Below are 12,549 nucleotides of genomic sequence, written 5' to 3'. Positions count from 1 at the left end.
CACTGCGGCCTCCGAGCACACCTGAAGAGGATTGGAGTGGCAGCCACATCCCTATGTGATTGCGGCCAGGCTGACCAGACCCCATCCCATATTCTCCAATACTGCCCCCTGTATGAGAAGATGCGGCAGCAGTCCTGGCCTGCGGGTGCTGACCTCAACACCAAGCTCTGGGGGACGGCAGCCGATCTTCACCGGACGTCCGAGTTTGTGGCATCCCTCGGACTTCGACCCTGACTGCGTAGCTGTCGAACGCAAAGAAGAAGAAGTTGAATCTTTATTTTTAAAACTGAATGTCACGAAGGCAACTGGCCCCGACAATATCTGCGGAAAATTACTGAAAACATGTGCTTCCCAGTTGTGCGACGTGTTCTGTAAAATTTTCAACTGGTCTCTGAAGGACTGCTCTGTCCCCAGCATCTGGAAAAATCTACTATCTGTCCTATCCCCAAGAAAAAGAACCCAGCCGCACTAAATGATTACCGTCCTGTTGCCCTGACTTCAGTAGTAATGAAATGCTTTGAAAAAATTGTTCTCCGACATCTTTCTTTCACTGAACAGCAGCTTGACTCTCTTCAGTTTGCTTATAAAGCACACAGAAGTACTGACGATGCTATCCTAACTCTCCTTCATAATGCTTTCCTTCATTTGAATAACACTGGATCTTTTGCTCGTATCCTTTTTGTTGACTTCTCTTCTGCTTTTAACACAATACAACCTCATCTCCTTGCCCTCAAACTGCTAGGCATGGATGTTGATCCGAAGCTTACTCTTTGGATAGTAAGTTTTCTTGTCAATAGAACTCAGTCCGTCCGCTTTCATTCTGCCCACTCTTCTCTAAAATCTACTTCTACTGGTGCACCCCAAGGTACAGTGCTGTCCCCGGTTCTTTTTACACTGTACACAAATGACTGCAGAGGCACGGAGGAAACTCCTGTCATAAAATATCCTGATGATTCAGCAATTGAAGATCTGTCCAACTCTGATGCTATTTATTTCAGTGAAATTAAAAAGTTCTGTTCCTGGTGTGAGAAAAACTATCTGGATCTCAACGTATTGAAAACAAAAGAAATGTTAATAGATTTTCGGAAAGACCCCTTGCCTGTAGCTAACCTTGTTATTGATGGTCAAACAGTGGAGAGGGTCAATGAATATAGATATTTAGGGACCATCTTAGACAATAAGCTGACTTTTGACAGAAATGTTGATTCCATTCATAAGAAATGTCAATCTAGAATTTTTTGTTTACAGAAGCTTAGAAATGTTGGTATAAATTCAAATATTCTTCAAAGTTATTATCAATGTTGTATCGAGTCCGTGCTCACAGTTTCATTTATGTGCTGGTATGGAAGTTTGGGAGTGAGGAGTAAGCGTGTTTTGAACGATGTCATGAGTGTATGCAGTAAAATTGTGGGAGTGAAACAAGCTAGTATTCAAGAGCTGTATGAAAGTCCAGTGATTAAAAAAAAGCAGGCAGATAGCAACTGACGACACCCATATTTTAGCAAAGTATTATGAGCTATTGCCATCAGGACGACGCTACAGAACTTTTAAGCTGAAATCCAGAGCTCTGAAGACTTTTATTCCACGTTCAATCCACCTTTTAAATTCTTGAGAACTGTGTGTGTGTATGTGTGTGCGCGCGCGCGCGCGCACTCTCATGTGAGACGTGTGAAAGTCCGTGCATGATAGGCTGTATCTTGTTCTAGTTGTGGTGTGTGTGTGTGTGTGTGTGTGTGTGTGTGTGTGTGTGTGTGTGTGTGTGTGTGTGTGTGTGTGTGTGTGTGTGTGTGTTTACTGAGCTTAAAATGTGACAACTGGTTATAATGAATGTGCAATATGTAGGAAGAATAATGTGCAATATGCAGGATGAATGTACAATGGAATATGTCTGATGCTAACGTCCATATTCTAAATATATTTCTGTTTAATAATTACGATGTAATAACTCATTGCAATGTTTTTAAAAGCGAGTATGTGAAATGCTTTTATTTGAGAACATATGTTTATTACTCTTGTTTAATCAAGTTATCCGCGTGTGTGGGGTGGGGGGGGTGCGGGTGTGTGCTGATTATCTGGTTGTGATTTTCCGCAATTCATCTTTATACTTATCTTATCTGTCTATTATAATCAATGTGCACTATAGTAGGCTATGTTTATAATTATATTCAAATAATGTTTCTTAATTCTTTCTGTTTTTACATTAACTCTCTCCATACGAACGGCGAAAGAGACGACGTTAACAGCGTTTCACCCCAATTACCACCATCAAAATATTGCAAGCGAAAGGCTCTTATACTGAAGAGGTGAATGTTGACAAAGAATACCACAATTCTGACGACGGAAGCTAAAGGTTGGGTCATTCAGACACCCACTGGACATCCGAGGGGTCTGTGTAGAGGAGAAGAGAGGACTGGCCGTACGGAGTGAGTTAAGAATACTAGTTATTACCTGCAGTGTGTGGATGTATGTATGAAACGATGTATGTGATATTTTTTACATTTGTATCTTCGTAATATTTGTAGGGGCTGTTGTTGGCTTTTACAGTTATGGTCCCCATGTTGTTTACTTGTCTATGTTGTGATAATGCACCTGACCAAATTTCTCCAGTTGGAGATAATAAAGTTATTCTTATCTTATCTTCTTATCTTATCTTATCATTACAGGAGTTGTATCTATTTTAAAAACCTAAAAGAAAAATATGTGTAGAATGCCTTTATATATTGTTGATACAAAGGGACTATTAAACAGTATGATGATACACACAATTTTGGAGGCAATCATATAGTTTAGCTTTTTTTTGTTTGTGTGATATTCCAGTGAATGTGTGTGTGTGTTGTTTGTTTGTGTGTGTGTGTGCGTGTGTGTGTGTGTATGTGTGTGTGCTTGTGCGTGTGCGTGTATGTGGTATGTGTGTGTGTGTGTGTGTGTGTGTGTGTGCCACATGACGGAGAGACTTGGAAATTGAGAGTACCAGATCTCTCTCTCTCTCTCTCTCTCTCTCTCTCTGTCTATATATAGAGACAGACAGACAGACACAGAGTGAACAAGAAAGAGAGAGAAGGAAGAAAAGACGGGGATTGAACAAAATTTAAGAGAGAGAGCAAGACAGACAGACAGAGAGAAAAGCAAATTATGCCAAAGCAACACAGGCAACACCATGAACTTTCATTTCATGAATCTTTATTTCAAAAGGTAAGTTCAGAAAGACTTCTTTTCTTTTTTTTCACCTTGTCATTCATGCCCCTTCATGGCAATGCCAAACACAGCAAAGGCAATTAAAACCAGAGGTGACACAGCGTGTGGAATGATCCATGTACTCTGAATAACAAAAAAGGGGAAAAAAAAGAAAAATATACCATTTAAAGGTGACATAGTTTGAACAGAAAGAATCTCAACAGTTTAATGACAGCAGAAGTGTGAGCGCATTCTCTTTCTTTCTGCATATGAAAATATCTACTTCAACATTAAGTGCAGCAACAATGTAAAAGATATTTGAATATCACTGTCAATCATTAATTGTCAACTATGACCACTGAACTCACAAGGGGGACAGGGAAATGGATGACAGAGATCCAGTGAATGGATGAATGAATAAATCATTCAATTAGTCAGTCAATCAACCATGAAGACAAGAGAATAAGCGAACTGATGTTTTTCTTCATCAATCCCTCGAAAGAACGAAAATATCAAATATGAAAAAAAAGCAAAATGAGATAAAGCACAACATGATAATGTGTATACATAATGGATACATGGAGAAAGAAAGAAAGACAGACAGACAGACAGACACACCCAATCACACACAGACACATTAAATCACCCATCACTGATCACCCATCACTGATCACTAACACACACACACACACACACACACACACACACACACACATGCTTCACGATATCATCAAAATCTCAAAGCGTATTATCGTAACTGAGCTGTCAAGTGCTGCACTATCTGTCCCACTCCAGGCTCCACTGACGCAGACACGCCTCAAAGCGACCCACTCAGCACACCAGTTCCCCTTCCCTCACTTACCTCTCCCCGCCCCTCCAGTTCCCGTTACCCACCAGTCTCTTAACCCCTTGACTGCTGGGCCCTGATGAAGCGAGATCAGTGTGGTGTCAGACTCAACTGCGTTTCCTACTCGAGTAGTTTTCAGTGATATCATTCACTCTGCAGACCGATGGTTGCATGACCACAAGAGGAGGAAATCCTAATAAAGGATGGTGGCCGACATCCTGATTGAAATCTCAGTGTTATTTCACAGTCCTTCTCTGACATGCATACATTTCAGCAGCATGGGTTTAATTTCCAGTACTTCTTGGTCCCTGGAACTATGCTTAGACCTACCAAGTGCACACACAATGAGTGCTGACTATACCTTTGTTGCTTGAGATCTTTTTTTTTTATCATGCATTCTTAGTTCAGAAAAAAAGGTTATAGTAACAATCTAACAATGTCACTCAAAAGCAGATCCATTGTGACTATTCATTCTATTCTTAAAGCTGAAATATCCATCCTTTTTGTCCTGAACGTTCACATGATAAATAATTAGCCAACTAAAACATGAATAACTTTGTTGATTATTGTGAGAGGTAATGTTTATCACAGTTTGTACATGAAGACATGTGCTGTACCTGTTAAGATTTTCTTTTAGTCTGGCATCCTTTCTCCTTCCAGTCTTTATTTACCAGAAACACGTCCCCTAAGTCTACTTGCCATGCCACGAGCTTCTGATTCTCTCTGAAAATGACCTTCTAAACCCCAAACCCTGCGGACGATACATCTTTGAATGTCACGATTACACAATAAATCAATACCACAATACATTAAGTAATTACAGGAAAATCAGACGTAGGCATAGATACATGATGTGAAGTATATATTCATCTGTATGAAAGTAACCCAAATATTAAAAACCTTGAAATGAACTCAATTGACACATCATGTGTGTGTGTGTGTGTGTGTGTGTGTGTGTGTGTGTGTGTGTGTGTGTGTGTGTGTGACAAATGGAATTTTTTGTGAGATTCAGAGTGTTTTCCAAGAGAGGGATCAATCCGTAAAAATGCATAATCACGAGGAACTACAGTGCGACCACGGAACAGGAAACAAAACATTTATTAAAGAAGAAAGATTGAATAAGGAAATCAAATCAGATCATATTGCATCATGTTGCATTGCATCGTATCACTTCTGAACTCGTCTGCCGTGGTAAAGTAATCTTGACACTCATGGTTGGTCTACGATCAGGCAGTAACAGCAATAGCAATCAGAAAATTAATAGTGGTCATAATAGTGTTATTTCACAATTACTATAATTTTCAATGGAGCATGGTTGAAATCTGCTACCTACAATCAGTTTCAAACCAAGCAAACCAAGCAGCAGCTACCTATACCTGTCCCGCATGCAGCAGAGTGCCATGCCTGGCAGTGACAACATTTCTGGTGCAGCCATCGTCTCTCGAGACGGAAGGAGGCCGATGACTACGACGACGACGACAATCAGTTTACAAAATTAATGACATTGACATAAATGAGTCTGTGGGCTTCAGATGTAGATTTGAAAAGTACAATAGAGAAAGCTCAACACTGAGAAAGCTTGAGTCCATGATCAAACTAAAAAATCAAGTCCATAATGATCTCTCTCTCTCTCTCTCTCTCTCTCTCTCTCTCTCTCTCTCTCTCTATATATATATATATATATATATATATATATATATATATATATAGCCTGGTTTCATTCAACATTGACAAAGTTTCAAAATTTTAAACTGTGGAATGAAACATTTGGTTGGTGTATTGTATCGTATTGTATTTATCGTATTGTATTGTGTTGTATTGTATTACTTTTTGTTACAACAGATTTCTCTGTGTGAAAACGGGTTGTTAACCCAGGAAAGAGCATGAAGTGTAAGGCAGCCCCTTATTTCTTCTTCTTCTTCTTCTTCTTCTTCTTCTCTCTCTCTCTCTCTCTCTCTCTCTCTCTCTCTCTCTCTCTCTCTCGTAAATGGAAGTGTTTGCTCTGCAATCAAAAGTGGATTTTTTTTCAACAGAATGTTTCCATGGACAACCTTTTGTTGCCACCGGTGGGTTATTTTATGTGTGCTAACACAGGTCACGGATCTTCGGGTTTATCGCCTCATCCAAAAGTGAGAGGTGGGGATTGATGAGACATCACTCCTCTACACACAGCTTGCAGCTTCGATAGGCTTTTGAGTAGGCTCTTCCAGAGGGTCTTGCAGAGGCTCCTCTTTGCTCTCCTGGCGACAGATGCTGCTGGTGTAGGTGCTGCTGCCAGAATCGGAAGTGGGGTGCAGGACGCTGGAAGTGGTGGAAGATTTACGTCCTCTGACCCTGTGCCTGAACAGACTGAAGCGCATAGCGTGCTGCAGCAAGGGTCGGAACCTGGAGATAAGAGAGGGGGGAAATATATTAATAGGATGAGAGATTGCGGTGTGTGTGTGTGTGTGTGTGTGTGTGTGTGTGTGTGTGTGTGTGTGTGTGTGTGTGTGTTTGTGCATACGTGCGTGCATGCGTGTGTGTGTGTGTGTGTGCACGTGCGCGTGTGTGTGTGTGTGTTGTTGTTTTTGTTGTTTGGGATCAAGAACAATCTTCTTACTTTTCACCCCTAAAGGGCATGTTTTTCAATGCATGGATCTTGGTTTGGAGATGGTGATGACGGTCAAGGGGGGTTACAGTCCTGGTGATTTATGTCTGTTTTTATACAGGCTTCACAAAAAGTTAAGGGCCACCCGGGAACTCACACAGTCTCCTCCTCAGGGGCATTCTCCACCCCCCAGCCACCATACACCCATTAATTATATCTCTACCCACCATATACCCGTTAATTCCATCCACATCCACCATACACCCACCCACCATACACCTCTTATCTCCACCCACACCCACCATATACCCCTTAATTCCATCCCCATCAACTATACACCTCTTATCTCCACCCCACCCACCATACACCCCATATCTCCACACCACACACCATACACCCCATATCTCCACCCCCACACACCATACACCCCATATCTCCACACCACACACCATACACCCCATATCTCCAACCCACCCACCATACACCCCATATCTCCACCCCACCCATCATTCACCCCATATCTCCACCCCCACACACCATACACCCCATATCTCCACCCCCACACACCATACACCCCATATCACCAACCCACCCACCATACACCCTATATCACCAACCCACCCACCATACACCCCTTATCTCCACCCCAGACACTATACACCCACACACCATACACCCCATATCTCCACCCCATGCACCATACACCCACACACCATACACCCCACACACCATGCACCCCTTATCTCCACCCCACACACCATACACCCCTTATCTCCACCCCACACACCATACACCCCTTATCTCCACCCCACACACCATACACCCCATATCTCCACCCCACACACCATACACCCCATATCTCCAACCCACCCACCATACACCCCATATCTCCACCCCACACACCATACACCCCTTATCTCCACCCCACGCCATACACCCCTTATCTCCATCCACACCCACCATACACCCCTTAATTCCATCTCCACCCACAATACACCCCTTACCTCTCTACCCCCATCCAACACACACCACTTATCTCTACCCCCTCCCAACACACACCCCTTATCTCTACCCCCTCCCAACACACACCCCTTATCTCTACCCCCTCCCAACACACACCCCTTATCTCTACCCCCATCAAACACACACCCCTTACCTCTCTACCCCCTCCCAACACACACCCCTTATCTCTACCTCCTCCCAACACACACCCCTTATCTCTACCCCCTCCCAACACACACCCCTTATCTCTACCCCCTCCCAACACACACACCTTACCTCTCTACCCCCTCCCAACACACACCCCTTATCTCTACCCCCTCCCAACACACACCCCTTATCTCTACCCCCTCCCAACACACACCCCTTATCTCTACCCCCATCCAACACACACACCTTACCTCTCTACCCCCTCCCAACACACACCCCTTATCTCTACCCCCTCCCAACACACACCCCTTATCTCTACCCCCTCCCAACACACACCCCTTATCTCTACCCCCTCCCAACACACACCCCTTATCTCCACCCCCTCCAAACACACACCACTTATCTCTACCCCACTCCACCCCCCCTAACACACACCCCTTATCTCTACCCCCTCCCAGCACACACCCCTTATCTCTACCCCCTCCCAGCACACACACCTTATCTCTCCACCCCCTCTCAACACACACCCCTTATCTCCACCCCCTCCCAACACACACCACTTATCTCTACCCCACCCCACCCCCCCAACACACACCCCTTATCTCTACCCCCTCCCAGCACACACACCTTATCTCTCCACCCCCCCCAACACACACCCCTTATCTCTACCCCCTCCCAGCACACACCCCTTATCTCTACCCCCTCCCAGCACACACACCTTATCTCTCCACCCCCCCAACACACACCCCTTATCTCTCCCCCCCCCCAACACACACACCTTATCTCCACCCCCACCCAGCACACGCCGTTTCCACCATCCTCCCCTCCCAGCTTACCCACCACTGCCACCCTCACCACCACCCCATCAAGCCACCTAGTCTTCACCTGGAAGCAAAGAGGAAGTAGAAGAGGAAGTTGATGCTGGAGTTGGCAACCTGCAAGAGGTCGCCTGCACCCATGGCGACCAAGACACAGGTCCAGTTGCACCAGCTGCCATGCTTGTCCTTGATGATCACGAACAGCAGGTGGGCAGTGACGGCCACGGGACAGGTAGGAAGGAGCAGCCAGCGATGCTCAGCACTGCCAAGGTAGTCCTCCTGTGCTTGTTCCTGGTCTGGTGCCTGAGAGTCAGGGGAGAAAACAATGTAATGGGAGAGAAGAAAAGTGGGGTCTTCGTTTTGGTTTGGTTGTGGTGGTGGGGGTGGGGCAGGGGAAGGGGTGGGAGGGGTGATGGGATGGGAAGGGAGTTAGGGGAAAGGAGTGAAGAGGGGATTATGAGTGATGTGGTGGTAGGGGGAGGCGGGAGAGGAGTGTGGGGGCTATGGGATGAAAGGGGAGTTACAGGGAGGAAGGTCGGGAGGGACTGGGGGAAGACATGGGATAGGGAGTGGAGTGATCGCCCATGAAGCATGAGAATCTGAGCGCGCTGGTTCGAATCACGGCTCAGTCGCCAATATTTTCTCCCCCTCCACTAAACCTTTAGTAGTGGTCTGGACGCTAGTCATTCCGATGAGACGATAAACATAGGTCCAGTGTGCAGCAAGCATTTAGTGTACGTAAAAGAACCAACGGCAACAAAAGGGTTGTCCCTGGCAATTGTCAGTAGAAAAATCCACTTCAATAGGAAAAACAAAAACTGCATGCAGAAAAAAATTCTTAAAAATGGGTGGCGCTCTCGGTGTAGCGACGCGCTCTCCCTGGGGGGAGCAGCCCAAATATCACACAGAGAAATCTGTTGTCACAAAAAAGAGAAATATATATACAGGAAGGAAGTTACAAGGGCAGGAGGATCTCAACGAGAGAGTGGTGGTGGTGGTGGTAGTAGTGGTTGGGTGGTGACGGCGAAGGAGGTGGCTGGCTGGTTGCTGCAATTGGTGGCAGTGGTGATGGTCATGTTGATGATGGAGATGGTGGTTGATCAGTTCAAATAGTTTAACAAGGTAGTGAATTTCGAAGGTAAACGTGACTAAAACTGAATACCGCCTAGTAAGTTATCTTGTCAAAATAATCAGTCAACACAGGTCTAATGTAACCTGGGGTATTTTGGAACAGAGATTCTTTTGATTGTCTTCAGCAAAACTTTACTTCTATAATAGTCTCAGGGAAAAAGTTTTGATTCAGGAAAAGTTTCAATGCAAAACGTTGGGATTAATAATTCTCTGAATGTCAATGTTTAATTTAAATAAATATCAGTCCGTCAGCAAACCTTTGAGATCAATCGCAGTTAAACGCAAACTTTAAATTCAACAATAGTCTGAATGTGCAAAAACAATCAGTTTAATGCAAATATTCTTCAATGATAATCTGAATACAAAATTTTTGTAAAATTTCATATAAACAGAGCTTTTATTACAAAAACATAATTCACCCGTTGATATACTTTTTAAGCTATTAAATTCAAACAGCTTAATTCAATAATAGCCATAATGCTAAACTTTTAATTCAATCATAGTTTAAATGTTTTTTTCGGTTTTTTTAGATAGTCTAAATTCAAACTTCCAGTAACAGTATAGATTCAAACGTTTTCTTCCAATAATAACTCAAATGCAAAGCTTTTAGATTAGTAACAGTCTGAATATAAAATGATATGTTAATAATCTGGATGCAAAATGATTGCTCAAAGATGCTGACTGCGTGATAGTCGCCCCTGTACTGGGTACAGCCACTATGCCCCACCGAAAACAGTCTCCATTAATCTATCAGTTCCCGGAACTCGAAAGTGAGGTCAACACGAGAACAGTTCATGGAAGTACCAAGCATCTAAGAAGGTTTTCTCCTTTTTCATGGTGATTGGCTGGGATGAAGAAGATGGAGATGATGCTACTGATGCCAGTTACGTGTAGGGATAAAAGTGACATGGCAGTTATTATGCTTTCATCAACTTGACCTGAATGATACAATCAGATCAACAATTCTGAGCAACATTCCCAAAGATGCATCCGTGGAGAGGGTGATTCTCAACTAGGTAATCTCAGTCTTCCCACCTGAGCCCATAGCACACACAACACCGCCTGTTTGTATTTGAATTCTTCAATTGCTTTCAATTGCTCTTGTGACTTTTCTGTTCGGCTGCCTGGCTTTCTCTATTTCACCTCCCACGCCCTAACTTACTTCTAGTCAATGCAGTTACTGAAAATCACAATATGGTATGAAACACTGCATATATCGCATGCAACACTGATATGAAATGAAATATGTATAACCCCATGAGTTGTATGATTATGTCCACACGGTCAGCACTTACCGCTGATGCATGAAGGTGAGCCTCAGCAGGCTGATGCTGAACGCCAGCAACACCAAGTTGGGCAAGACTAACCCCACTAGGTGCAGCACCACATCCATCAGGACATAATCCTCCGTGTGAGACTTGAACATGGCCACCATCACAATCACCAAAGCAGAGAGCAGGATGCACCATACCCCCACTGCCCCACACGTCATCACCACGTGGCCCCGGGTCACACGTTGGCCCAGCTGAGGCCTGGCCACAGCCAGCCATCGGAAGACCCCGGTGATCGAGGTGATGGAGACAGACAGGGTCTGGAAAAGGTACAGTGTGGGAAGGAAGTAAACTTCAATGGCATGGGTCAGCTGGTTCTTGTAGAACAGGCCAGCACGGACAGCGGACACGAGGAGGAAGGCGTTGTCCACCAGCCCCAGGCACTGGAAGAGCAGAACCACAGAGTTGTGCTTTCTGTTGGCGTTCCAGGCCCACACTGACACCGTGTTGCCTGCCAGACCCACGATACACACAGGGATGACGGCCGCTACCAGGATCCATTTGAGGATCTTGTTTCCTCTGTTAAAATCATGTACACTGGAATGGAAAGTGTAACTGTAGGTGTAGTTCTCATCGTAGGTGTAATTCGCATTGTCATAATCATCTTCATAATCATAATTTTCCATTGCTGAGGCCGCGGTCCTGGGATCAATATTCTACTGTCCTCTTGTTTTCTCTCCGAATGTTAACGCTGCATCCTGATTATGATCACACAACGACATTTGAAACTTGCATGGTATACACATGGAAAACAGGTACTGCATGGGTTTGAATCCACCTTGCTGTTTAAGACTTGTGCGTTAGGCTTCGCGAATGGCCAGTACAGTGTCAGTGACAACTGATCTGTAGGGTGCAGATAAGCAGGGAGCGGTAGAAGAAAAATCTTACGTCAGCATCCTGTTTTGCAGTGATGTCAGTGTGGGGCCAAGTCCTTGTCCTCTGAATACGTAACACACACAGGCGTTGCACGGAAACTATCTCCCTTCCTCTCTCTCTCTCTCTCTCTCTGAGGCACACTCAGTTGGCATAGACGTACACAGACATGCCCACTTATATATATATATATATGATAGTCAGTCGTGTTCGACTATGACCATCAGAACAGCAGAGGAGGCAACTGCTGTTCCGACTATTTGGGCTAGAATTTGATTATAGTGGAGAGTGTCTTGCCCAAGTACATCCCCACTCTCTCGGCCAAGAGAGTTTTAGGACACTTGGCGTTGGGATGGTTCCCAAAGGCCAACTAGCCCACAAGGCTGCAGCACTAAGAGCCAGTGCAATTTTCCCTCCTAGTTTGAGAGTCATAGTCCTTCACAAAAGACTAAGCTGTAAATGGTTTCCCATTGACTGGAGAAACCACTGATAATACAGCTCTCACTTTGCTGTTGGCCCAAATGTAAACTTATGTCAATCTGTGATATAAGCCGAGTGTTATATATATATATATAACAGTTTGGACAGAACTCCTTTTGTCGTCTCCCACCACCCCCTTAACCCACCCCTGCGTCAGTG

At 44.4% G+C, this 12,549-nt stretch overlaps 1 protein-coding gene across 2 annotated transcripts; it reads right to left on the bottom strand.

The window, feature by feature from the left end:
• Positions 1-5,978: 5,978 nt before the first annotated feature.
• On the bottom strand, positions 5,979-11,946 carry LOC143288098 (uncharacterized). Of its 2 annotated transcripts, XM_076596384.1 has the most exons (3): positions 11,002-11,401; positions 8,643-8,878; positions 5,979-6,406 (listed from the first exon to the last, which is right to left on the bottom strand). In XM_076596384.1, exons 1-3 carry the CDS (start codon positions 11,254-11,256, stop codon positions 6,184-6,186), a joined length of 714 nt encoding a protein of 237 aa, XP_076452499.1. In that variant the 5' UTR covers positions 11,257-11,401; the 3' UTR covers positions 5,979-6,183. The 2 variants fall into 2 exon arrangements, with proteins under 2 accessions (XP_076452499.1, XP_076452498.1); XM_076596383.1 differs by lacking the exon at positions 5,979-6,406 and having other exon boundaries at positions 8,647-8,878; positions 11,002-11,946.
• Positions 11,947-12,549: the final 603 nt, after the last annotated feature.

The sequence above is a fragment of the Babylonia areolata genome, chromosome 12 (genome assembly GCF_041734735.1).
Source record: "Babylonia areolata isolate BAREFJ2019XMU chromosome 12, ASM4173473v1, whole genome shotgun sequence".
In the NCBI taxonomy this organism is placed as follows: Eukaryota; Metazoa; Mollusca; class Gastropoda; order Neogastropoda; family Buccinidae; genus Babylonia; species Babylonia areolata.
The sequence above is the reverse complement of the archived record's forward strand: the minus strand, read 5'-3'. Positions and strand labels throughout refer to the sequence as shown.